This window comes from Hippoglossus stenolepis, chromosome 1, assembly GCF_022539355.2.
Source record: "Hippoglossus stenolepis isolate QCI-W04-F060 chromosome 1, HSTE1.2, whole genome shotgun sequence".
NCBI classification, from domain to species: Eukaryota; Metazoa; Chordata; class Actinopteri; order Pleuronectiformes; family Pleuronectidae; genus Hippoglossus; species Hippoglossus stenolepis.
The window spans coordinates 3,075,071-3,100,845 of record NC_061483.1 but is presented as its reverse complement, the minus strand read 5'-3'; the positions used below and the strand labels follow the sequence as shown (position 1 = coordinate 3,100,845).

At 43.2% G+C, this 25,775-nt stretch overlaps 2 protein-coding genes across 3 annotated transcripts in view; one reads left to right on the top strand and one right to left on the bottom strand.

The window, feature by feature from the left end:
* Positions 1 to 8: 8 nt before the first annotated feature.
* gch1 (GTP cyclohydrolase 1) lies at positions 9 to 13,471 on the top strand. Its single transcript, XM_035158586.2, has 6 exons — positions 9 to 339; positions 6,464 to 6,573; positions 9,862 to 9,917; positions 10,845 to 10,876; positions 10,986 to 11,070; positions 11,530 to 13,471. Exons 1-6 carry the CDS (start codon positions 9 to 11, stop codon positions 11,654 to 11,656), a joined length of 741 nt encoding a protein of 246 aa, XP_035014477.1. The 3' UTR covers positions 11,657 to 13,471.
* Positions 13,472 to 15,130: 1,659 nt separating this feature from the next.
* Positions 15,131 to 25,775, bottom strand: part of samd4a (sterile alpha motif domain containing 4A) — a 51,569-nt gene continuing 40,924 nt past the window's right edge. For both annotated transcript variants that reach the window (XM_035149979.2, XM_035150051.2), the window contains 2 exons: positions 25,281 to 25,364; positions 15,131 to 20,857 (listed from right to left, as the gene is read on the bottom strand). In XM_035149979.2, the coding sequence (XP_035005870.1) occupies positions 20,829 to 20,857; positions 25,281 to 25,364 (113 nt within the window). In that variant the 3' untranslated portion in view covers positions 15,131 to 20,828. The remainder of the gene's footprint in view (positions 20,858 to 25,280; positions 25,365 to 25,775) is intronic.

The following is a 25,775-nucleotide window of genomic DNA, read 5'->3' as shown; positions in this document are numbered from 1 at the left end:
AAGCAGCGATGGAGCCCTCCAAGCAGACTCAGCACGGCTCCGGCGAGAAGAAGGACGCGGGGGACGGCGGCTCCGTGGTGAACGGGCACTTCGACGGGCCGGTGAAGCGGCCGGCCGCCGGCGGCGCTGCGCAGGCTCCGGGCGCGGAGAGCTGGAGGGAGGAGCGCACCCGCAGCGTGGAGGACAACGAGATGAGTCTCCCGTCCCTGGCCGCCGCCTACACCACCATCCTGCGGGGGCTGGGCGAGGACCCGCAGCGGCAGGGGCTCCTCAAGACCCCCTGGAGAGCCGCCACCGCCATGCAGTTCTTCACCAAGGGCTACCAGGAGAAAATTATAGGTGAGTGTGTAAATCCACAAATCCGCTCAGAGGAGGCTGCGGGATTTGTTCCTGCGGTCAACAGGTGTCAGGTCCGGGGGGGCAGCTCCTCCGGGGGCAGCTCCTCCGGGGGCAGCTCTGAGGGGCAGCTCCTCCTCATCCACGGAGCAGCTTTTTACACTTTAAATTGATTTAAAGATAAACTCACACTCCTCCACCACTTTGTCCTTTTATTCCACTACAGGTGTTTAACAGATGCACAAAACAAGTGAACATTAGATTAAATATGAAGTATTGTTAGGAGTATTACAAACTCTCCACCCAGCCTGTGCATGATTCATACACACGCGCGTCAAACAGGAATGAAACAACATGGAGTCTGTGGAAGTCGAGGAGATCCATTCTGCAGCCCAACGTGTTTATTTCTTACATTTCTCTGTTAACATTCAGTGTTTGTCTTTTCCTGAGGTATGAAAGCTTCATGTCAGGATCCACTTCCCCCTGTCAACACCTTTTTCATGTACACACATATTCAGGATTCAGCTTTTATTAGTTTGTGAAGATGATATGAAACTGAAACTTTTATATCAGATGTGAGTTTGAAGTCGACTACATTCATTTCGAGGTGAAACTTCTTCCACCACATTCAGCTTTGTGCATTTCAACAGTTAACACGCGTAGCAAGTGTGAAGTTTATAAATAAAATGTTGTTATAGACCAAGTGAAACATGATTTGGTTAAATTATCCTCACGTGCAGCTTGTAAATGCTGCTTATGATCTGCTTACACAGTAATAAATCACTAATAAAACATGTAACCTCTAATTAGAAGTTGGGAAGAGTCCTTCTGTAGCGGCTGCACATATTTCTACTCAAGACTTCTGAATGCAGGACTTTTTTCTTGCATTTCTGTTTGAGTTTCACGAGTTTGATTTATGATTCTAACATATGAAACTAAGATATTTTAACTGATGCAAAGCAGCATTGGATCTGGTTTTAACGACATTACCTAAATACATGTTTGGATATGAAATTCAGTTTGTAATTAAAATCTTTCTGTGCAGCCTGATGTGGAGTAAAGTAACATTTCCTCCCAGATGTGGTGCAGTGGAAGTATATTAAAGTACTCACAAATGTCCCCAAGTACACTACTTGAGTAGAAATACTTGGTTTCTTTGAAGTAATCTGAGGACATCAGAGTGAATTTAAATCGTCTGTGTCTTTGCCTCAAGCTTTTTTTTTCTGCAGCTCAGTGAACGAGATATTAACCATAAATATTCAGACTTTTATTGATGTGCTGTTTCATGTGAGGAGCTGAAGTTATAAATCGATTACACAAGTTAAGATAAGATCAACTTCTATTCGTCCCTCTTTGGGAAATCAGTGTGTTTATGAATCAGCAACTGATCATCTGTTGTTTTCCATATGAGGTTTTTCTGCTTTTCTCCTATGATTCATAAACTCAGTGTCTCTGGGGTTCAGGCTGTGAGTCGGACTAGAAGAGTCATTTTAAGATTAGACTTTAATCGACTAAACTCAGAACTGGTCTCAGGTGAGTTTCAGCACTTTGTCGTTTTGTGGGTTCTTGTCAAAACTCCACCACGATCTTTAGAGACTCTGTGAGTCGGAGCAGTTTGTGGTGATGCAGCAGGAATGGAGGAGATGTTCTGATCGTCCCCCCAGTGAACGCACTCTGATTGGACAAACAGCTCCACCACCTCCTTGTGCACAAAAGTCCAAATTCATCAAAGTGCCTCCTCCGGCCTCCTCTGCTCTGGATGTCACAGCTGCACCAGTTTCATTTTGTGGGATCGGATCACGTTAGAAAATACTTTTTTTCAATGTGATCGTCATAGTCTTTACCCGACTCTGCTCCTCAGCGCCTTCAAATTCCTCTGTGAGATTTATCTGCGTCCTGTTTCATCCAGATGTGCTAAAAACACACCTGGATGTCGAAGAGGTGTCACGTCCACATGTGTCTGCCCCCCCTGTTCTCCGCCCCTGCCTCCTCCAGATCTCCATCTGGAGGCAGTTTGGCGGTGTGGGGGTTGTTCGGTGTGAGGCTGTAATGTTAAAGGGAGGAATGCATCTTGTCACTGGGCGGCCTCACATTCTTCTCTCCCTCGACTCACTGAGGGAACGACCGCTGTGGTTCACGTGTTTTCTAATCTTCTGGTTTGAATACGACGATGTTGGTTCATCTGAGCGTCGGCAGATGACCGACAGCTGCTGGTTCAGCCACCGATGGTTGTAAATGTGCGCGTTGCTCATCGGGCGGTGGTCGGTGCTCGGTCTCTCTGCTGATTGGCTGCTACCGGAGCCTCCCCCCCTTTGATTTGTTGGGGCTTGAAAACTATTCTATATGAATACCAGATATACTAGAATGTACTGTTCTATTTGAAAACCGGCGTTACCTCTGCTGTTCGATCAAACACTTTCACCACAAGCCTCCTGGAAAAGTGCCAGATGATGCAAGAAGCAGCCAACACCTCCTGAGTCTGTAGATAACAGCTCCTGAGTCTGTAGATAACAGCTCCTGAGTCTGTAGATAACAGCTCCTGAGTCTGTAGATAACAGCTCCTGAGTCTGTAGATAACAGCAGTGTGTTGCTGTGGACTCATGTGTGCATGTCAGATTACACGTGCAGATATTTTTATTGTTCTATAGGCGCACGTGTCAATTCACATGAACGTCTCATCCATACAACAACACCAAGACTCTTTTCCTTCTGTACTTTACTTCTTCTTGGAACAAAAAACGAAATGTACCCGTGGTGCCAAGGGAACACAGGCTGTAATAAACACGTTCAAATGAAACACATGATATAAAAGTGCACTATAATTCTATATGATGCTATAAAGAGTTTAAAACCAGAGCTGGAACAGTGTTGAGAGAGAGAGAGTTGAATTATATGAATGTGCTGTTTCACACCTTCATTAAACTCACAGTGAAATAAATATTTCATCAATGTTTCCAGTGATTAAAGCACATGCAGGTATTGTTACAGCACTTTCTGTACTTTCAAAACAAAAACTACATTTCACTCTATAATTAGGTGGAAGCTGGGACCTGTTCCCTCAACTGTCATGTTTGACTGGGATCCAGTATGAAATCCGAACAGAGCTCTTATAGGTCTGTGGTCGTATATGAGAATAACTGCAGGAAATGAATTCTGGACGGAAGAGACCGTTGAGAATAACAGTCCGACACACTCTGGCTGAGAGTTGAACAGACGCCAGCGGGTTTTACGCCAACGAGATCGTAGACGTCATAAGTCGGCGCTCGTGAGGCGTTCGATACCTCGTCCGGCTTTCGTCACAACGTGAGCCTGAAATCCTCTTGTTGTCGAGCACGTGACGGAACAGTAGCGAGGAGAGAAGTTATGCAGAGATTAAACAGGAGCTTAGTTACAGGAGGAGAAACAAACTTTCCTCCAGATGTGACGCTCGAACCTAAATCTTGAGTTTTTATCAGACGAGAGAATCTTTCTCCTCACAGTCTGAGAGGGTTCGGCTTTTTTACTTCAAACCTAAGAAAACTCGTGTTCCACTCAACACCTGTTTGACTGACGGCTGGCCGACACGTTCAGGGAGAGAAGAACACCTTCAAGATCGTCAGCTGATTGTGTGGTTGCCCGGCAACAGACAACGTCAACAACAACAGTGGCGTCCGAGCGTCGGGTTCAAATTAAAGAGAAACAAATTTCCTGAGACTCAGCAGATGTGAAACCTGATGGAGAACAAATATATAAGTGTGTGTGTGTGTGTGTGTGTGTGTGTGTGTGTGTGTTGTGTGTGTGTGTGTGTGTGTGTGTGTGTGCATTAGTCGTAACCCTGGGCATTTGGATGATGAGTCACCCCTGTACATCCCTGCCTTTTAACACACGCATCATCCAAACGCCCAGGGTTACGACTATGTATAGGAAATGTGCACACACACACACACACACACACACACACACACATACGTGACTGTTTGAACAATGAATGAACCTTGTTTATTTAGTCTTTGCACAGTTTCCTGCTTCATACAGAGTCAACACATGGCCTCTTCTCTTTGTGTGTGTGTGTATGTGTGTTAGACATCTACACACACACACACACACACACAGAGCAGGCAGCACTATTGAGCGTAGACCTGATGATGGGCAACGTTGTCATTTCCTGACACCAGCTTCGTCTCTGTCACCCAGAGCGTCCGACCAGCTGCTGCTCTTTATTTACTTCAGGTTGATTTAATGTTGTTTCCTCCAGTGTGTGTGTGTGTGTGTGTGTGTGTGTGTGTGTGTGTGTGTGTGTGTGTGTGTGTGTGTGTGTGTGTGTGTGTGTGTGTGTGTGTGTGTGTGTGTGTGTGTGTGTGTGTGTGTTTGTGTTTGTGTGTGTGTTTGATAAACAACTTCCACTGTATCTGCTTGTGTAAAAATCAGCAGTGAGAATTTAAATAAAAGAATAATTCTGGTTTATAACATCAAATTCTTCTTATTTTCATGATCCCGTTGATTGTTCGTATCACTTTAAAAAAACCCGTTGCACTTCCTGTCAAGTTTATCGTTGAGTTCTGGGGACTCGGCTCGATTTCTTCAGGTACGTCTAAAAATCAATAAGATTCCGTCATGATGCCGACACGTTTCTATCCAGCGTGACTTCCCCTTCGCGACGGAGTCATTATCTCTTAACGTCTTTAAATCCACTTTGAAATCATTCATTTAAATCCGGCCCAGATGAGCTGCCTGAGAACGATCACGTTTCTATGTTTTCTTCTACGTCCCAGTGACCCAGTGGCAGTTGTCTGTACGTCCACGTGTACAACACCAACTGCTGATGGTTACTTCTCAGACAGGAACACCAACCAGGTTTATTGTGTGTTTCTTTAGTCTTTGTTGTGTTTGAACATTATTAACTTTGTGGGAACAAGGTTATCAGCAGCGACGTTTCTTTACTTTGTCCTTGATTAGAAAACTTTGGGAACAGGATTAAAACTTTGTTACTGCGTCGGCCTGAAGCGATCCGTTGTTCTTCTTTGTGGGTTAATAACTAAAGTGTCCCGGAGCTGGTTCAACTGGTTCAACTGGTTCAACTGGTGAAGAAGAATCGACCTCAGACAACCACAACCTCCCTCAGCTGGGTTCTGATCTCATGCAGATGTTTAGGTGACTCACTGTTCGGCTGGTTTGTCGCCTCATCACTTTGGTCCAGACCGAAATATCTGAACAACTGTTTGAAGAACCATGAGATTTTGTTGTCATGGTCCCCAGGGGACGAATCCTACTGAGTCCCAGAATCCCAGTTTTTGACGCCTCAGGTTTGACGTCAGAAAAGTGTTTGTTCCGTTGTTTCATTTGATCTGGTTAGTTTTGTTTGGTTGTAGCTTTTCATGCTTCCTGTCGTCATCGCCGAAAAGTGTGAAATTATCCAAATATGGTTCAAACTTCTTCAGAAAATATGAGGAAGACTAAGAATCTTGATTTGGCTCTTGAACGATGAAGACGAGGGCACGATGAACGATTCCGTGGTGTCGCTCAAACTGCGTCACAAGCAAACACAATAAGCAGCAGAGACGGAAGCAACAAGTCAGTGTGCTCTCTGTTATTCAGGTGACCCCCCCCCCCACACCTCCCACCTCCTTCCCTCTTCCTCTCACAGATAGCGAGGCAGGAAATTAAAAAGTGCGGCGGCGAGAGCGAGAGGCGTCGTCCTCATCACAAACTGATAACGACGGTTTATTGAGCCTCCGGCGACCGAAAAATGCAATAAAGCGACAACAGGAAGGAGCGGAGCTATAATTAGACGACGGTGTTTGCAGGAGAGAAACGGCGGCGGCGACGATGAAGAGGGCGGTCGAGGTGACCGGGCGTCACGTGACGAGGCTGTGGGCGGAGCCTGTGTGTCCCCGAGGGTGGGGACCGTGATGCAGGGAGGATTTTAGACACATTATAAAATGTCTGAAAACTGAAAAGTCATAAAAGCAAATCGATCAAATCAATGATTAAATATTGAAGCTGCAGTCGAATTTGAATGAAGTAAGTCAGCGGAGTTCAATTATAATAATAATAATAATAAACTTCATATTTTTCAGGTGCAATCAGGAAGATTTTGTTCTTTTCATTTCATTTCATCCCTCGTTTATTTTTATTTTTTTTTCTGCAGACGTGCTGAACGACGCCATCTTCGACGAAGACCACGACGAGATGGTGATCGTCAAAGACATCGACATGTTCTCCATGTGTGAGCATCACCTGGTGCCCATCTTCGGCAGGGTGAGGCACACACACACACACACACACACACACACACACACACACACACACAGATACAGACACACACACACACACACACCCAGGTGAAGGCGGATATAAAGATGATTTAAACCGTCACTGAAAGATTAATTTCAGATTTTCAGCCTGAGACTTTTGATCGAACTCAAGATGTCACTCTTCATTTTTCGCAATTTTCTCTTTCTCTCTTTTATCGACTTAGCAATTAATACAAAATAAAAAATGGACAATACTGAATTACAGGGTTTAGTTCAGGTGTGAGACAGCGGCTGGATTCAGAAAGAATCGATGCACATCTGTACGGCTGCACATCTGGTTCACTAGCGCTCGGTTTTAATTTAAACTTTGCACATTTGTACTTTAGCTCATCAACACTTTTTTACTTCTCATGAATTTTCCATTTCCTAAACCAGCTCTGTCTCTGTCCAGGATCTCAACCACAATCCACCTTTTCAGCACAAAGGTCTTTATGTGAACAGAAGAAGCTGCTGGTTGTTGTTGTTGTTGTTGTTGTCGTCGTCACAGAAACAGAGAGACGGTTTGTTACCTCAGACCAGTTTGTCCTGTTTTCCCCGCTGGTTTGATTTCTTGGAGAACAACAACACAGACACGTTTAGAGGACGGTTTTCTGTGAGTGTAACTTGAGACTGTTGAGAGGTTTGAGCTCTTCTGACATTCTACTAACGTAAAGCTTTTATTGTATTAAAGTACTTTACTGATAAAGTCTGATTGATTGATTGATCTTCAGACCAAACTCCATTGGCTACTGACTGTTCAGTTTTGGCCTTTATTTAGTTTTATTGTTTTACTTGTTTGTGTTTTATTCTCTTCTCTTCTCTTCTAGTCTCTTCTCTTCTCTTCTCTTCTAGTCTCTTCTCTTCTCTTCTATTCTCTTCTCTTCTCTTCTCTTCTCTTCTAGTCTCTTCTCTTCTCTTCTCTTCTATTCTCTTCTCTTCTCTTCCTAGTTCTTCTCTTCTCTTCTAGTCTCTTCTCTTCTCTTCTCTTCTCTTCTAGTCTCTTCTAGTCTCTTCTCTTCTCTTCTAGTCTCTTCTCTTCTCTTTAGCTCTTCTCTTCTAGTCTCTTCTCTTCTAGTCTCTTCTCTTCTCTTCTCTTCTAGTCTCTTCTAGTCTCTTCTCTTCTCTTCTCTTCTCTTCTCTTTTCTTCTAGTCTCTTCTCTTCTCTTCTAGTCTCTTCTAGTCTCTTCTCTTCTCTTCTCTTCTAGTCTCTTCTCTTCTCTTCTTGTCTCTTCTCTTCTCTTCTCTTCTCTTCTAGTCTCTTCTTTTTCTTCTCTTCTCTTCTCTTCTCTTCTAGTCTCTTCTAGTCTCGTCTCTTCTCTTCTCTTCTAGTCTCTTCTCTTCTCTTCTAGTCTCTTCTCGTCTCGTCTCTTCTCTTCTAGTCTCTTCTAGTCTCTTCTCTTCTCTTCTCTTCTCTTCTCTAGAAAGTAGAAAGTGTGTGTTCAGGTTTGTCGTGAGCTTCAGACGAAGCTTTAAATCTTCATGATTTGATTTTAAGAAACTGCCTCAGACGTTTATCTGAGGAAACATCGGTCTGTGTTTAATCTGGAGACAGAACATGAGAAACAATCAGATTAGCTGGGATCTGTTTATCCTGCACTTGTTTTACTTCCCTCTCTCTGACATCATCGCCCTCATCTGAAGCCTGATTGGCCTCTTCTCTCTTTCACTCGTTCTCTCTTTCACTCGTTCTCTCTTTCTCTCTTATCCCTCCATCGCCTGCAGGTGCTCGTCAGTTAAGACAATAGAGGCAGCTGAAGCTTTTCCACTGTTTAAATGGGCTCTGATGAATCACTGTGTGTGTGTGTGTGTGTGTGTGTGTGTGTGTGTGTGTGTGTGTGTGTGTGTGTGTGTGTGTGTGTGTGTGTGTGTGTGTGTGTGTGTGTGTGTGTGTGTGTGTGTGTGTGTGTGTGTGTGTGTGTGTGTGGTGACACCAGGTGGCTGTTTATTTTCCTGAACCTCCTCCCTCTCCTCCTTTCGCCTCTTTAATAACCTCTCATCTGTCAGTCAGTCTGTGACTCAACACTTACTGTGCTCCTCTTCCTCCTCCTCTTCCTCTGTTCCTGCTTATCATCCTCTTCCTCCTCCTCTTCCTCCTTTTCTTCGTCCTCCTCTTAATTCTCATCCCCTTGCTCTTACTTGTCCTCATCCTCCGCTTCCCCTCTTTTCATCCTTCTCTTCCTCCTCTTCATCCACCTTCTTCTACTTCTTCATCCACCCCACTTCTTTCCTCTTTCTTCTCCTCCTTTTCATCCTCCTCTTCATCCAGCTGTGTGACTGTTTCCATGTTTGCTGCACCTGAACAGTTTATCTCAACTGTTCAGAGGTTATATATATATATATATATACACACACATCCTCCTCTTGTCGTGTCCCTGTTGCTCGTCCGTGTGGAGATGATTCTTGTTTTTTAACGTGGCTCCACTGTCGCTCACAGCTTGTTCCAGTAAATGTGAACAACACGAGCAGATAAGTGGAGGCGCTCGGTTGATGTCTTTGATGCACAGAGGGATGAAGAGGAAGAGGAAGAAGAAGAAGAAGAAGAAGAAGAAGAAGAAGAAGGAGAAGAGATATTTGCAGCCCCTCTGCTGCTGCTGCCCTTTCTCTCGTCTCGTCAACAAATTGAATTTGACATTTGAGTGGAGCGAACACGTGTAAGAGAATCAGAGCCTCCAGACGATTACAGCCGCGATTCTCCAGCCGACCACTCGTCTGTTGCTCGTCTGTTGCTCGTCTGTTTCTCTCTGACGTTCATATTGAAATCCTGTTTTACTTTTCTCTTCCTCGTTGATGATCTTGTGTCGTAAGGATGAGACACACATTTTTTATTACCATTGTGAGATTGGATTTTTTTGGACATTTTGACAGATTTCCCAGAGAATAATTCCGTTTCCGTGTTTGAATGGGTATTATTTACTTTCTTCAACGTTGTGAGAGTGATTTTTTAAAAGTTTTTAGGTTTCGTTCGTGTGGTTTATACGCCCGCGATCCACCAGCTCTCTCCCGGTGGCTCATTCTCCGCTGCTTGTTCAGTGCTGTGGCTCGGGGGGAAAAGCGGTTGAAGTGGTCTTGGGTGTGTGTGAATGCTGTGTGATGGAAAATCCACTATAACTGTATGAATATTTCAAAAAAATATAAAACTCACTTGCTCTTGTGTTGTGTAGTTCAGAGGAAACTGTGTCGTACTTTATGTCTGTGTCTCACCGACGCCAGGGAGAAATCAAACAACTGACCGTGAACTCTTCTCTCTGTGCAGGTTCACATCGGTTACCTCCCCAACAAGAGAGTCCTCGGCCTCAGCAAGCTGGCCAGGTGAGGACACACTCCCTGTGTGTGTGTCTGTGTGTGTGTGTGTGTGTGTGTGTGTGTGTCAGAGAAAGCTGGTGTGCGTTTAAGCTGATTATTAAAACGTGTTTGTGTGTGTACTCGTGTAGAATCTGATTCCACTGACCCCAATACCTTCAGGCTTATCACACTAACACCCCGCACACACACACACACACGCACACGCACATGCACACGCACACACTCAGTACAGCTGAACCATTCACACCATTAAGACAAAAACAAAGCTCTTACTACACTGGTGAGTTGTCGCCTGCTGCAGCTTCTGCTGAACACTGGGTGGCGCTAATTAAAAAACCTGCAAAGCTTCGGAGAGAAAGCGAAAAATACTGGAGGTGATAAAACGTCTTTGGAGAGAAATTCCATTTTCGTGTTTCAGTAAAGACGAACATCGGAGGGGCGGAGCTTCAAACTAATTTTGGGGGTTCGGTCTCTTGCCCAAGGTGACTGGGATCGAACTGCCGATCGAGTTCAGATCCGGCTCCGACATGGTGGACATGACGTAAGAGCTGCTGCAACAAGCATGAACATAAAGTCACGATTCAGAGATGATTGATGAGAACGTTTCCTTTAAATCGCCCGGTGAGAAGAACAGAGCGGCAGCTTCTTTACCCTCAAACGTACGAAGCAGCTTTTGCTCTTTTCCTTCACGTCCGTGTGCTCGCGTGACATTTTCTTCGAGGTGGACGAGGTCGAATTTGTCCAAAGTGTTTTCAGTCAGAGAGAAGAGCAGCAGGTGGAAGGTCGTCTCGGAGGATCCGTGGGTTTTTCACGTCTGAAAAGCAGCTGCAGCTTTTTATTGTAAAGTCACAGAACAACTTGTTTTCACTGAATTTAACTTAAATAAAGTATCCGATTACTTCCTCCGATCTTACTCGTCTTCTCTCTCCTCAGGATTGTTGAAATCTACAGTCGGCGACTACAAGGTATGAATCAGTGACTAATTCCTCCGCAGTTCAGTTCAGTTTATTTTTTTTTTCAAACTGTGTTTTTCTCTTTATCCTGTTTGATGTTCGTGCGTCTGAACGACCTCAGTTCAGGAGAGGTTGACCAAACAGATCGCCGTGGCGATCACCGAGGCCCTGCAGCCCACCGGGGTGGGCGTGGTCATCGAGGCAACGTAGGTTACGACACTTTTACTTTTCATCTTTTCCTCCTTTTCTCTCGCTTCACCTTCTTTATTCCCTCCTTCTTGTTTTCTCATGTGTCGCTTTATCTTTTACTTTTATTGAATCATTTCATTTCCTTTTCTTCAACCACCTGTTTTAATATTACTTCTCAACTCTGCTCTTCATTTTCATTTGATTCATTTATTTGAATTATTCAAAGCATTTTACTTCCTATACTTTACTTTTACTTCACTTTGTTTCCTATAAATTTTATATTTTTCTCTTCTTTTTCTTCATTTCAGTTCATTTTCACCTCCTCCGTTATATTTCATCACCTCATTTCTTTTTATTTATTCTTTTTGTTTCCTCCTTTTCTTTTTTTAATTCCTTTCTTCATTAATTTAACGTCTTCATTTTTATTTCCTTCTTTCCTGTCTTGCCGTTCACCCCTCTCCCTCTCTCCTCCTCAGTCACATGTGCATGGTGATGCGTGGCGTTCAGAAGATGAACAGTAAAACCGTCACCAGCACCATGTTGGGAGTTTTCAGAGAAGATCCAAAAACCCGAGACGAGTTTCTGACGCTGATCCGGAGCTGAGGAGGATGAAGCTCCTCCTCCTCCTCCTCCTCCTGTTGCCTGGGTTACCTCCACCTGCACGGACCAGCCATCCTGCTAAATGTGTGTGTGTGTGTGTGTGTGTGTGTGTGTGTGTGTGTGTGTGTGTGTTTGTATGTGTGTGTGTCCACTGGTTTTACACGGTCAGATCTGGTCAAACGTTACTGGACAGTTTGTCAGAGGTTGAGGACTTGTTGTTTACTTTCAGGCCACAGGACTTTAGCCCTTTTGTCCACGTGTGTGTGTGTGTGTGTGTGTGTGTGTGTGTGTGTGTGTGTGTGTGTGTGTGTGTGTGTGTGTGTGTGTGTGTGTGTGTGTGTGTGTGTGTGTGTGTGTGTGTGTGTGTGTGTGTGTGTGTGTCAGTCAATCAGTTATCAACCTCGTAACAAACCAAGAGTTTAGAGGAAAAAAGATCCACCATGAAACGTCAGGTCAGGGACGCTGGTCAGTTTGTGTAAAAACAAAATCACCTCTGAGATTATTTTCATTTACAGCAAACATTAAAATGAGCTTTTCTTTAAATGCACATGAACTTAAAACAACGTTAGATATTAATCGCTGGTTTTATTCACCTCAAAAATCAACAAAATGTTTCATCTGCTCAGACAAAGAAACATTTTTTTTAATGATTTGTTTTGTTTCAAATTCAAAGTCTTTCAGTTTTCCGACATTTCACAGATCAAATGACAAATCGGGGATTTGTTTCATAAACACGCGTCCAGACAGTCGATTAATAAAGTTTTGTTGGAAAGAAAGAAAAACTGGTTAGTTTTTCCAGAATTAGCGTTAACTTTTCTTTTACAAACAAACATTGTTTACTCAGTCTTGTTTAGATCGTAAACAAAGATGGACGACGTGTCTCCACTTCCTCCAGAAATGAAGCCAAACACAACTCGGATGACGAATGTCGCCATTTTGTATCGATGACATCACTTGCAGTCAGAGTCAGTGCATTCGTGATAATGGTAACGATGCCCCGCCCATACATGCTCTTAACCAATCAGGAGTCAGCCTCAGCTGTCAATCATGACGTCTCAGCCGGGGTTTTTTTTACCATTAAACAAACATCAGTGTGATAAGAAAATGACAGAAAGCAACTTCGACAAACTTTTATTTGACTTTTTTGTTTGGTCCCATCTACTAACACGGAGGAGACAGTGTTTATGAGCTATGCTGCAGCCGACCACCAGGGGGTGACCTTTTGGGAGCCGTCATGTCATCCATCTTGATTTTCAGTCTGTGGTTAAACGTCAGTTGATTTAAAACTCGAACTGATTCCATGAAGCAGCTTCATCTGAAAACGACACCAGATATTTGTATTATGATGATGATACATATTAATGTTATCCTCTCCGTCCTGCGTGAAGATCTTTGTGCCAACTCGCCTCTCGATTCAAACCAAAAAACGACTTCACGGTGACGCTGCAGACTCAGAAGCTTAAGATTCCACGAGAGGAAAATGAAAAGTGTAAAATTAAACGTGTGTGTGTGTTTTCTTCTTTACAGTTGTCGTCCCAGCAGATGAACACTGTGGACATGTGTGTGTGTCTTTGTGCTTTTTTAAATCTCCGTGCGTCATAATGTCCCCACACAGATTTTGGAAGGTTTTAACTGGAGTTGTGTGTCTGTGTGTCTGTGTGTGTGTGTGTGTGTGTCTGAGGGAAGATGTTGTTGTATCCGTGGCCTTGTTGAGAAGGTCGGCCTGTTTCTTTGGCCCCTTCACCATCATTGTCACTTTATGTACTGTGTTGATTTCAAAGACTTTTTAATCAAAGAAAATAAATTGACTGTCTGTGACGACGACCGTGTGATTCTTCATCAGACGCTGACGTGTGTGTGTGTGTGTGTGTGTGTGTTGCACTGAAAAACCTCACACAGATGTTTAGACTGAAAAACAACATCTGCAGCGAACTGAACTTTTCCTCAAATGTTGCATCACCGTTTACTTTTGTCTTTCCTCATCTCGAACAGTAGAACCAACTTGAAAAGGTGTTTCCTGCTGAAAACGCAGTGTGAACGCGGAGCTGCTGAAATGCTCTGATGAATCCAGCTGAAAATATAAGTGTTTGCAGAAAATCAAAGTTGAGAAACGTCCTGAACAAGTTAAACGTTTCAGCTCGAAGCTCGAAATCTGTGAAAGTGCAGAGGAGGAGTTTAGAGACTGGAAAAGCAGCGAAAGAATAAAAACTAACTGTGGATTCTGAATCAACTGTTGCACAAGAAAACACAAAGTGTGGGGGAAGAGAGAGAGAGAGAGAGAGAGAGAGAGAGAGAGAGAGAGAGAGAGAGAGAGAGAGAGAGAGAGAGAGAGAGAGAGAGAGAGAGAGAGAGAGTTTCGTAACATCACGTTCACGTGTTTCTGCAGTTTTACGTTCGAAACTGTGATAAAAACTGTGACCTTGTGTTTTTCTGTGTTTCATCGTCGTCGTTTATCTCCACGATTATTTAAAAACTGCAGAGTTTAACTGACAAGTATTTCCTCTGTGGTTATAAAGTAATTAAATCAAACGTGGGATTATTGTGCCGGAGGATTTAAAACTGTTTTTGTGGAGTTTCAGTCCGAATCATCAGATCTGAACCCAAATCACAGCCTCACCATGAGTCATCACTTTTTGATTTCACCTGTTGTTTTCTCAGGTTCAGGTCATTTCATCTTTTTTATCATGAGAAAACATTATTTATATTTACTCATGACTGGGAAATACTGAGGAAAACTCACAAATATTAATTCAAATGAAGATAAAAAAAACCCTTTGTGCTCATGTTCAGGTTTAAAAGAAGATAAAAATCGTTCACCTGTGAAGAAAAGATGAAAACACACAGTTATTGTCCGAGAGGTTGAACTTTGTTCAAGTTTGGATCCAATAAAACCAAGAATTAAAAGTTTGCTCAACAAACTCCAGTGTGAAAACTCCAGAGTGTCCCTTTAGTTCCCTCTAGTGGTGGAACTTCAAACTTGACTTCAACTGGAGTCATTTTCATGATTCTGCTCAAACTTTATAAAAGGTTTTGGAGCAAATTTTTTCAGGGATGGAATCAAAGCCTGTAGAGTAGTTTCAACTCATAAAAAATATTCAAGCCTCCAAACAAAGATTTTAGGTTTGAAAGAAGTTGAGTCAAAGATGTGACAGCGGGAGGAGGAGGAGGAGGAGGAGGAGGAGGAGGAGGAGGAGGAGGAGGAGGAGGAGGAGGAGGAGGAGGAGGTCAGTGTTTGAAGCTGCTGCACAACATCTGCAGACAGGTTTTTAGAGATGAGTTTTTTTGTTTTCTATAGATACAACTTTCTTCAGAAATAAAAGAGTTATTCTTTAGAGGAAACACCTTTTTGAGAAGTTTAAGAGTTCAGGTGTTGAATTCATCGACGTACTTTGGTTTAAACCCTTTTTCCTGAAGTCCATCTGAAGGCCTGAACCCGGTTTCACGGTCGACAGTGAATCACGCACACAGACACGTGGGAGGAGTTACAACTTTTTTTCTTTATGTATAACGGGGGCATGCCAAATCACAGCATTCTGGTTTGTCGCGACAAAATTACAGCAAGAGACATTGAAATAAAAACACTTGAACGTTTTTTTCCCAACACACACACACACAGACACACACATCCTCACTGTCACACACTCCCACTCACACAATTTTTTTTTTTTGTACAGACCAGAATAATTCATAACTTCATATCAGCATTAAAAATAAAAGTACCTACAGAAAACAGAAACAGCAGCTCACGCTCACACTGCTTCAACGTTCAGGTGGAAGTTTGACTTTCACATTTAGTCTGTCAGACACGAAGCTGCTGTCATTGGAGGATGTGAAGGTTTTAAAGCCAAAATATACATTCAAGGTTTATTCATTAGAAAATACTGAAGCTAGTTTTTTAAAAATTTGAACCCATTTTAAAAGCGGTTCATCAACGACAACAAGGAGAAACACAGAGTGGAGTTTACGGGTTTTTTTGGCTTTTCAAGCAACACGAGGAGAATTTTCTTCTCCTGTGAGAACTCAACAAATGTTGGATGGTTTCTGAAGAAATAAATAAAACTTGAATCAAAAGAACATCATCACCTGCAGCACGTTGGATCAGTAAAAACCTGAGTGTGCACAATGATCTCAGGGTGAAACTGAAGCATCTCACTGATGCAGAAGTGATTTAGGTTGTTTTTTTAAACTGTCATAGTTTAAGAATTGTAAGAATCAATGTATCATGGTTACAGCTCCCATGGAAAACACAAAATAAAAAGGAATAAAATCAAAAAGGAATAAATTTGGGCTCTGTGGGTGAATATTTTTTACTTTTTGAGAGAACGAGGAAATTAACAGTTGAGAAATGAATTGAAAATAAAAACAACGTTAGGGCTGAACTGTCAGTGGATTAAGGCACAGTGATCAGGCAGAAAGACACGCGACCATACATCAGATCAAAGGAAAGACAATAAGAACAAAGGAAATCCGTCATCGCTCTGAGCTGCAGTGTGAACGTGAGCCGACACGGCTGCTGTAACATTTCACCTTTTCTTTTTTTTTTTTAACGTCCATATAAAACCATTTACATTTTGGGGTAAATGTCTCGAGTACAAAAAGAAGGCACTGCCATTTGTTATTCTAAATATGACTTTCCCAGCCTTGTGCATGCAGTTTTTAAAATATAAATTACACCTGTTCTCTCTCTCTCAATTCCCTCCTTTTCTTTTTCTCTGCGGTTTTTTTGTTTTCCTCAGTTTTTTTTTTGTCTTTTTTCTGGGTTTTTTTTTTATTATTAAACATACAATATTCTTTTGTCAAATATATACGTAAGCCTGCAGTCAATACAGGACATCGGCTCTTTGATAAAATAAAACTAAATGAAGTGAAGGAGCACAGTCGAGCTGCTTTACAAAACAAGAAGAAACTCTTCATTCCTCATCGACACAAACTGAATAAACTGCAGAATCCATGAAAACAGAAAGATACAAAACAGCATATATGTCTCGACTTAGAGTACGTAGGGTTTTTTTTTTTGGAATAACGAGGCGTTGTCTAACTGTTAATACTGCAGAGTGCACAGCGGCAGAAGCTTCCCTGGACCCCCCACCGAGCTGATATGCGTTCAGAGGAAAGTCTAAATAAAGCATTTGGTTGGAGACGCGTACTGATCCAGAACCTCGGAGCCGAACCCCTCCAGCGTCCCGCTCCGGGTTCAGACGCCTCCTTGACCCAGAGCTGCTGCAGGAAAACCACAGGCGGCGATTTGAACTCTAAAATACAAAACGTGTTGCTCTGTTACTTCATCCAGAAAAATAATCACGTAAACCGGTTGAACGCTAGCTCCAGAAAAAAAAAACGTGGCAACAGATGAGAAAGCGGAATTCAAGCTCCCGAACTTTGCATCAATATGTTTGATATGAAAGTCAATAAAAATAATACAGGTTCGATAATCCCTTGGATTGTGTTTCCTATTGAACGGCTGCAGGTTTCGATTTAACAGGTGATGTAAAACCATTTAAAGGCTGCGGGAGGTTTTCTTCCCGTCAACAAATCCCATGAAAAGACAGAAATCACCAATTAATCAATTAACAAGTACTGAGTGTGTGTGTGTGTGTCTGTGTGTGTTAAACTGTCATGTCATGTACATTCATACACTGTAGTTCATCTCCTCTGTTGGAAACAAACACATCTGTTGTGGTGTCAGATGTGAATTAACCTGCTGGAAGTAGTCGCTTCCTGTTTGTGGGTTATTCCCTCCGGCCGAGGAAGTTGTTGACACCCGTTTGTGTACTTGTACGCAGGATTACACAAAAACCACTAAACAGATTTTTGGTGCAGATGTAGATTAAGCTGCAGATCTACTTTCTTTAACATTGCAAAGTCAGTAAGTCATCACTTATAAATCAATTCACCCAATTTTACAATGAGCTCTAGAAATGAGCTTCTAATGGGAACTCCTGGATTCAACCTCTTAATCAAATCTGCTCCAAAAGTCTGTGAGTTCTCCCTTGGTCCTGAAACCATGGGAATCAGTTCAGTAGTTTGTGTGTAATCCTGCAAACAGACACACAAAAAGAAAACACAACCTCCTATTTTCAAACTGTTTCTACAATTGTATGAATCAGAATCGGTGAGAAACACACACACACACACACGGAAAGTTTTGACTAAAAATGTAAAATACTGAGAGAACAAGTTGTTGAATTTGTCTTTTTCATGGGATTTGTTCACAATAAGAAAAATACAGAATAAAGCCGCTCATGCTCAAAGTAACACATCTGGACATCGTCTCCCACTGAAAGTCTTAAAGTGAATAACACGTCCACAGCACCGAGTTCAGACTCCACATCTCACATCCTAGTCTACGAAGGCCCGGAGTGGACCCGTCTACTTCCTGGCCCGCTACAGACCACAACAAAAGGAAACCGCACCACTGGTTTCGGTTATTTCTTTTGCCCGACAGCTCGTCTGACGTGAGACGGAAACTTCTCAAAAACAAAACCTCAACATGACACCGATAGATACAAACATGGTTATAGAGCAACAACGGCAACAAAACAACAACAGAGAGAAGTCAACAATAACTATGTTAATATTTGAGATGTACGTATGGTCACCAGCCATAACATGTTAATACATATGGTACTTTAAATAATAATACACCTAAATGAGTAAAAGTATCACCTCTGCAAAAAATTATGAAATAAAAAGAATAAATAATTGTATTTAAGTACTGATTCATGTGGCAGTGACACTCAGACAGTGAGTGTGATGAGATCTCGATGCTGAAGAGCATCAGATAAAAACGACGTCAAACGTGCGACGCCAGTTTCAGGATGAAAAGGTTCACGTCACATTCGTGCTTTGGTGGAATCTTCATGTTCGTTCCCTCACACACTAAACCTGTGTGTGTCTGTGTGTGTCTGTGTGTGTGCAGAGATCTGACGTCACGTTCAACCAGTCGATAGCTTCTGCATGTTTTATCTCCTATGATCCAGGTCAGACCCTGAACGCATCACTGCTGGTTAGTTAAACTCGCAGGTAACCTGTGAAAAAGTTCATCCATCACTTTGTCCAAATTATTATTTGGGTAATTTAACTACAGGTGCAGATTAAAAATAAAAACCCTGCACCTGAGCTGACCATAATAAAACCAATGGCTTTTTGTCAGACGAGTTAAAACATGCACAAACATGAACTTAGTCTCAGACGCACCAGGAGCTTCTCGTCTCTGCTGCGGGATCGAACATCGACACCTTTTGTGATTCGACCGCTCGACCTCTGTCTTTTCCGTCGAGCATCAGAGTCGAGCTCGTCTCTTCAATCTGCTTCGTTTCATCCGACTCCGAAGCACGAAACTGTAACTTGAGCCTTGAACCTTTGGATTTTTAGTGTTATCACATTATCAAGTGCAGGATACAAAGAAAGTTCTATTGAATTGCAACAAACTACAGAAGAACCTAAACAACAACAATAATAATCAATAGCCCTCGATGACGACCACTCAGGAGTCTCTGTATGGCACAGGGAGGAGATTCCTAACCAGCTTATTTCAATATAAACCTATTCGTATAAAGTCTGTTTTCCATACACAATAAACTGAGGATAAATATTAAGACACAGAATAAACCGTGAGATTCAGAATCTAAAAAAAAAAAGGAAAATATATTCCACGTGGGCTTGCACTGACAGACGATCTGTGAGCGGACGAGCCTGCGTGTCCACGGACCGGCCAGCAGGCGGAAGTCTGCACTAACGGGACAATCTCTGGGACGACTTCCCTTCATGGATCGACAGTGTGTCACTCCTCTGGTGTTGCAATCGGCCTCGGCAACGCGGTCCGCGTGGAAACCAAACCGACCTCCTGTTTCTGTTTTCCTGCTTCGCACATTTCACAATCTTCTGAGAAAGACATTCAGCTGGAACATGCAGCTTAAGCATTTCACCCTGCGTTTAGAGAAAGTAACTGAACCCAGCATCTGGACGTGCAGGCAGATCCCACTGACGACACGGCCGCCGCCTCAAAATCTCCCATTTATGTCTTTTCGAAAAAAAAACGTTTTTTTTTTCACGAAAGCTCTGAATTCACAGAGTTCTTACAGCTCATAGCTGCGGATACACGATATGCAGCTTCACCTCCAACTCACGACACGGTTAGACATGACATCATCTTCCTCCGTCACCTCCAGCCAATCAAAGGTCCTGCCTCTGACGTCTTTCTCTGAAACATCCGCTTCCCTTTCCACCGTCACCTCAGCTCGATTCTTTCCTCTTCTACTTTCTTTGTCTTTCTCCTCCTCACCTTCTTCCTCTCGTCCTCCTTATCTCACATCTGCTCTTCCTCCTTACTTCTCACCCCCCCCCCAGGTCACTGTCTCTTTGTTCTTGGCTGATAAAATAAAGAAAAAGCATGTTGGTTGTAAACTAGCTACTTGTGGGACGTGAAGGTGGTGCACGGCCGAGGCTTTACAGAATATTACACAAGTCATATTGAAAGTCATACATGTTTCTGTACCCTTTGAAAGTAGCAACATTATGTAAACAATAAATACATACAACAAAAATAAATGATTTTTTTTTTTTTTTTGCCACCCAACGCTGAGCAAGAGGCCTTTCTGTCCTCGCTGGAAATCCTAAACTTCCGTCTGCGTCCTCGTGTCTCCTCTTGTTTCCGGGTCTGAGGTACTGTTATGGATTTGAAAGATGCCACAAGCTGTGGTCAGTGTGCGGGGACCAGAAGGTGTCGTGTGGGGAAGGGGACTCAGTCTCACTGGGCCCTGATCCACAGGCCAGCATCTCCCTTTCTGCCGTGGCTGACAGGACTGCAGGCGAGGGGGTGGGGGGTGGGGGGGCTGCACACACACACACACACACAAACACAAACACACACACACGCACACACACACACACACACGCACACACTGTCCAGGCCGTTGATGCAGGTGACTGCGGGCGGAGCAGGAGGTGCGTTTTTTGTTCTCCAACCCGATGGTCAGTGCCAATGTGGTCGCTTGTGTTCGCCGTGTGATGATCGGCTCGCTTGTGTTTCCTGGATCCCGCCCGGTCCTTTGGTTGAGCTCTACCATTGGCCACAGGGAGAGGGGACGGGAGGGCTGGTGACCTCGAGGTCACTTTTTCGTGAGAGAGCCTCGTGAACCTGCGGCGTCCTGCTGCTCTCACTCAGGTCCTCATTTCATATTGTTGATGTGCGGTCAGCACCGTCTGGGGAGAAGCGGAGAGAGAGAAAAGTCACGACCTGGTTTACGATACATTGATCTCACCGAGGACGAGCTGCAGAATCAAAAGGTCCCGATGGAGATGAAACTGATTCACTGGTTTGTGAGCTGCCATTTTGAGGCCTGCAATTTGACATTCTGTACAGCGCCATCTTGTTTTTTACAAACCAGAAGTAGCCACATTTGGAGGAGCAGGGGGTGGAGCCTGACAGCTGTCAATCACATGGTATCTACGCCCTCAATACATCCGGTGCTTTATGGTCTATTTGACTCATTATTCACAAAATGAACATCATCTGTATTGAAGAAGACTTGAAACCAGAGATTGAGACATAGACTCTTTTGGAAAGTGTTTAGTTGAGTCATTTTCTCATAGACTTCTATAGAAACGACCAGCAGAGTCGCCCCCTGCTGGTCATTAAAGAGAACACAGGTTTCAGGCACATAAGCATCGGCTTCACCTTCTGGACCTGGAGTCTACGTCGATCTTTACACTCAGTCTTTGCTGCTAAAACTCCCTCAGGCTTTAAACAGGCTTCAGCTTCCCTGTGACCCCGAACAGAAGGTTTTCCAAAGTCGTAACAGTCATGCACCAACTTTCTAACTGTTCATCGTGATCCAGATAGATGCTTCAGATAACACGCGCCGGCTTTCTAAACTGCACCAAGAGCCTAATTAGCTGTCAAAGCAACATTTATCTTTTATTGCCTCCATGTATTTGGCACAGATCTATTCCTTTAGTCCACACTGCTTTAATTATTATATAAACAATGACTCTACAACCTTTGGAACACGTTTGAGTATGTATCCTCTGATTTGAAGCGGGTAGTGACCGAACTGTGCCGTGAGCTGTTTGTAAGGAATGAGCAGCAGTGAGGGGCCAGGGGCCACACTGTCATGGTAAGAGAACAACACATCTGTCAAAATACTGATGAAGCCTCTCAGAGGAAAACAAGCGTCTGACAGCTGCTGCCTCTGGTGCGGCTGAGGGCCGGGGGATGTTATCAGGCTACACACTGGTGGACATTTTTATTCCACAACAAAAAAGAGAAATCATTAAGGAACTGAAAGGGCAGGTTCGTGTCCCGTCGAGCTGTTGTTGAACGGTCACGACACGGGATTCTGAGTCCGGTGTGACGAGACCAGTGAAGAGACCAGTGAAGAGACCAGTGAAGAGACCAGTGAAGAGACCAGTTCAAGCTGAGACTGGTAACAACCACAAACTGCAAACAAAGACGAACGACACCTCTCCACTTCCTCCCTTTCACCAGAAAATGAAGCCAAAATATTCCCAACGCCGCCATCTTGTGCTCGAGACTCGGTAGCGATTGGGGGAATGAAGCTGCGATATTGAGTCGAGCTGAATGAGTTCAGGTCGGTTGTTGAACTTGAGACGAGCATTAATTCATTCGTTCATGTGCTTTATGACAGAATATACAGGTTTATATGAGTCCAGAGGCTGTTCATGATATTACACCAGGACTAAATGTTCACATCCTTTTTGAGATCTTGAGAAATCCTCTTTTGAGAAAGCTCACATTGATGTTTCAAAGTTCCTTAATTTGTCATATATACAGTCCTGTACAATGAAATTCTTACTTTGGCTTCTGCTACAGAAACCGTGCTTTTAGAAATAGAAAATCTCTCTATATATATATATCAACTGATGTGAGACATGAGAAAAATAAGGCAAAGCTCTGATTATGAAGATGAAGTAATAACGCACTCCTTCATTCTGCTGCTCTACCTAACACACACAGACACACACACACACACACACACACACACACACACACACACACACACACACACACACACACAAAGCAGCACTTGTCCATCTTTCTGTGGCGAGCACTGAGGCCCTCTGTCTGCACCTCAGCAGCGTTTTGGGAAAAGGGGAAATTGGCGCTGACTTAAACTCAACTATAAATTCACTGTACATGTGAAAATCCTGCAAAAACCAGCTCAACAAATGACTAAACTGAAGTCTGTCGACTATATTACGTCACTGACTGACTGAAAAGTGTATTTTCCAAGGTTTACAAATAATTTTCCACTCATTTTTCAAATATTAGTAATCCACACAAAACGCCAGGACGACAGTTAGTGGACAGGTTTGTCTCATCGAGTCTGATGAAGTCAACTTTCTCAAAAATAGATCTAATAACAATCAGATGTCCGAGATCACATCGTCTCCCAATTCATGAAGGTTTAGAACGTCCAAACAAAACCAGAGAGAATAAAAGAATAAAAGAGTATTTTTATATTTTAGTTCCATGTCAGGAATCAGAATGACCCTGGTCATCATAAACATGTGCATCTGGAGCACCAGGAATATGATGAGGCATCATAATCAAGGTTCTCTCTATTGTGCAATGTGGAGACAACAAACAGCTGTTCGCTTGTTTTCATGTAAGATTATTACTGGACAACGTAAATGAAAAACTTTATATATTAATTCATCTTAAGTCTGTTTTGAATATGATGTCATGTCTGATGATATACATCATAAGATGAAAGGCTGTTAAACCCAACTTTCCTCTTCTGACTTTTTTCCCGATTTTATCTTCCTCCTGAGCTGAACTCGACCGCTGCCAGAATCATTGTCAAATCTGAAACTTGGCGAGTTTCGGACCCGCTCGGCCAGACGCAAATCAAACGCATCTGAGAACCATCGCTGGGCTCCAACGTGTCTGGAGTTATCGATGGGCCTGAATCCCCAGACTGAAATCTGCTCACTCGACAGGATAATTGAGCGGGGCGTCGAATGGGCCAGGCGCTCGTGAGATCAGTGTTAAGATCAGGTGAAGTGTCGGAGCCTGAACGTGACTCACTCACCGATGGACTGCTTCCACTTTTGGACCCTTTCGGAGTTTGGGCTTTAAAACATAACCCAGAAGTCCGTGTACGTGTTTATGTACATCAGCATCATACCACAGATATGAAGGACCCCGGACAACACAGATAAAAACATTGTCAGCATCTTCACTTCACAGGATTCCGGTTCCTTGTTTTCTATCTGTACTGTAACAACAACTTGGGTGAAGTTGTTCTAAAACACAACAATAAACTTCATAAGAACTAGACCCTGACAGATTTATCACTGGTGTAGATGGTGGATATCTGGGCCAAGACTCCTATAGCCTGACCAGTTCCACTCATCACACCAACATGTCTCCACACAGAACAATTCGGCGAATCTCCATTAACACCTATCTGCTTACGAATGCAGATAAATTAAAAAGCTGACTGCCGATGCATTTGGAAACCAAACTGGTGAAACTAGAGTCGGAAAACCAGAAGGCTTCTGGCCCCAAAATCCTGTCCCTTTGTCCACAGAGGCTGCTTTAATAGGAACATGGAGATCTGTCCATGCTGAATAAATACTTTTAAAAAACAAAATCTGAAGGAAAAAGGGTGAAAACTTAATAAATGGACGTCAGGAGGCGCAAACAAACACGCAGCGTCTCTTACTGCTCAAAGAGTCAATCAGAGACATTTTACTCCCTAATGTCGGTATCAGCGTTGACCTCCAAAAAAAAAAAAAAAATCCATATCGGTCGGAACAGTGTCTCCTGAAGTCTGTGCCACGGTCCCCTAGAGGACAAGTGTCTTAAATGCAAATGTATATAATGCTTCACTATATTAACCACTATTTTCTTCTTACATTCTCAAACGCACCAAAATGGAGGAATAAACATCACTTGTCACATTCAAAGTGCTGTTGAATGTGCAGCTACAGCACAGCCGCGTGATGACAGCTCACCGTTGTCAGTTGTCCAGCACACACAAGGTTTTGGCGCCGGACCGACGCAGATACACACCGAGTGTTGTTACGCTCGGAGCGTTTTGACCCGATGAAGATCCAGCTGGGATCCGAACATTTCGTATCTTTGAATAAACTTCGTGGCCTGGAATCGGTTTCCAGGCTTTAGTTTCTGCACTGACGCTGCTTTCAAATAACAAGAAATGTAATTCATCGCTCACTTTGTGCGTTGGACAACAGGCCCATTTTTTTTTTATCCACATGATCATTTCACATCACATCAGCCGAATCCCACTGATCAGCGGTGACACTGACATGCAGGGATTCACTTTTGTTTTCATCACTCTTGTTTTTTCATCCCTGTCGACACAGTGAAGGAATGAAAAACACAAAATGGTATTAAACTCAACCAATGGCGTCGCAGGCCAGGAAGTAAAGGAGACACAGCTGCTCTGTAGAGGCTGTTCTCTGCAGCGATGTGTCTTCCCCTAGGAGCCATTTAAATATCCCGAATAAAATAAAGCTTGCTGGTGTTTCCTTGTCGGTTTGGAGGCGTCACATGTTATTGGCGTCAGCTCCTGAACAGCTGTTTGTTAAATATTGTGGTTTAATTATGGTTAAATATTTTAAAAAACGGCGTTACCTCCCAAGGCGTGCTCTGTCATACTCAGACACAGAGACTCAAGGCGATTGTTGATGTCCGGTTCTGTCACAGGCAACTGAAGATCTGCAGGAGAAAAACAAACATCAGGATCAGTAATTAAAAATATAAACAGATGTTGTGAACACGGATGATTCAGGTTCAGGATGCTTTTATAATCAAAGTATTAATTAGAATTCAAAGAGGCCTTTCATTAAAGTTATGATAATGTTTTTCTCCTTTTTAATAAATCACCATCAATGAGCTGGAAAAGAACAAAACAGCAACAAATCCACCAGGACGTCGTCGTCCACTCGACCGGAGCACGGCCTCGATAATCAAATTATATAACCGTGTTAACTCCGGCACCGGGACACTGTGCCGCTGCCACACAGACCGGCTGTCTTCACTCCTTTGTGTCTAAAGGGTTGAGACTGGATCTTTGCTCTGAGCTGCATGAAATATTACTATTAAAATGATGTCACCAGAGTCGGATCA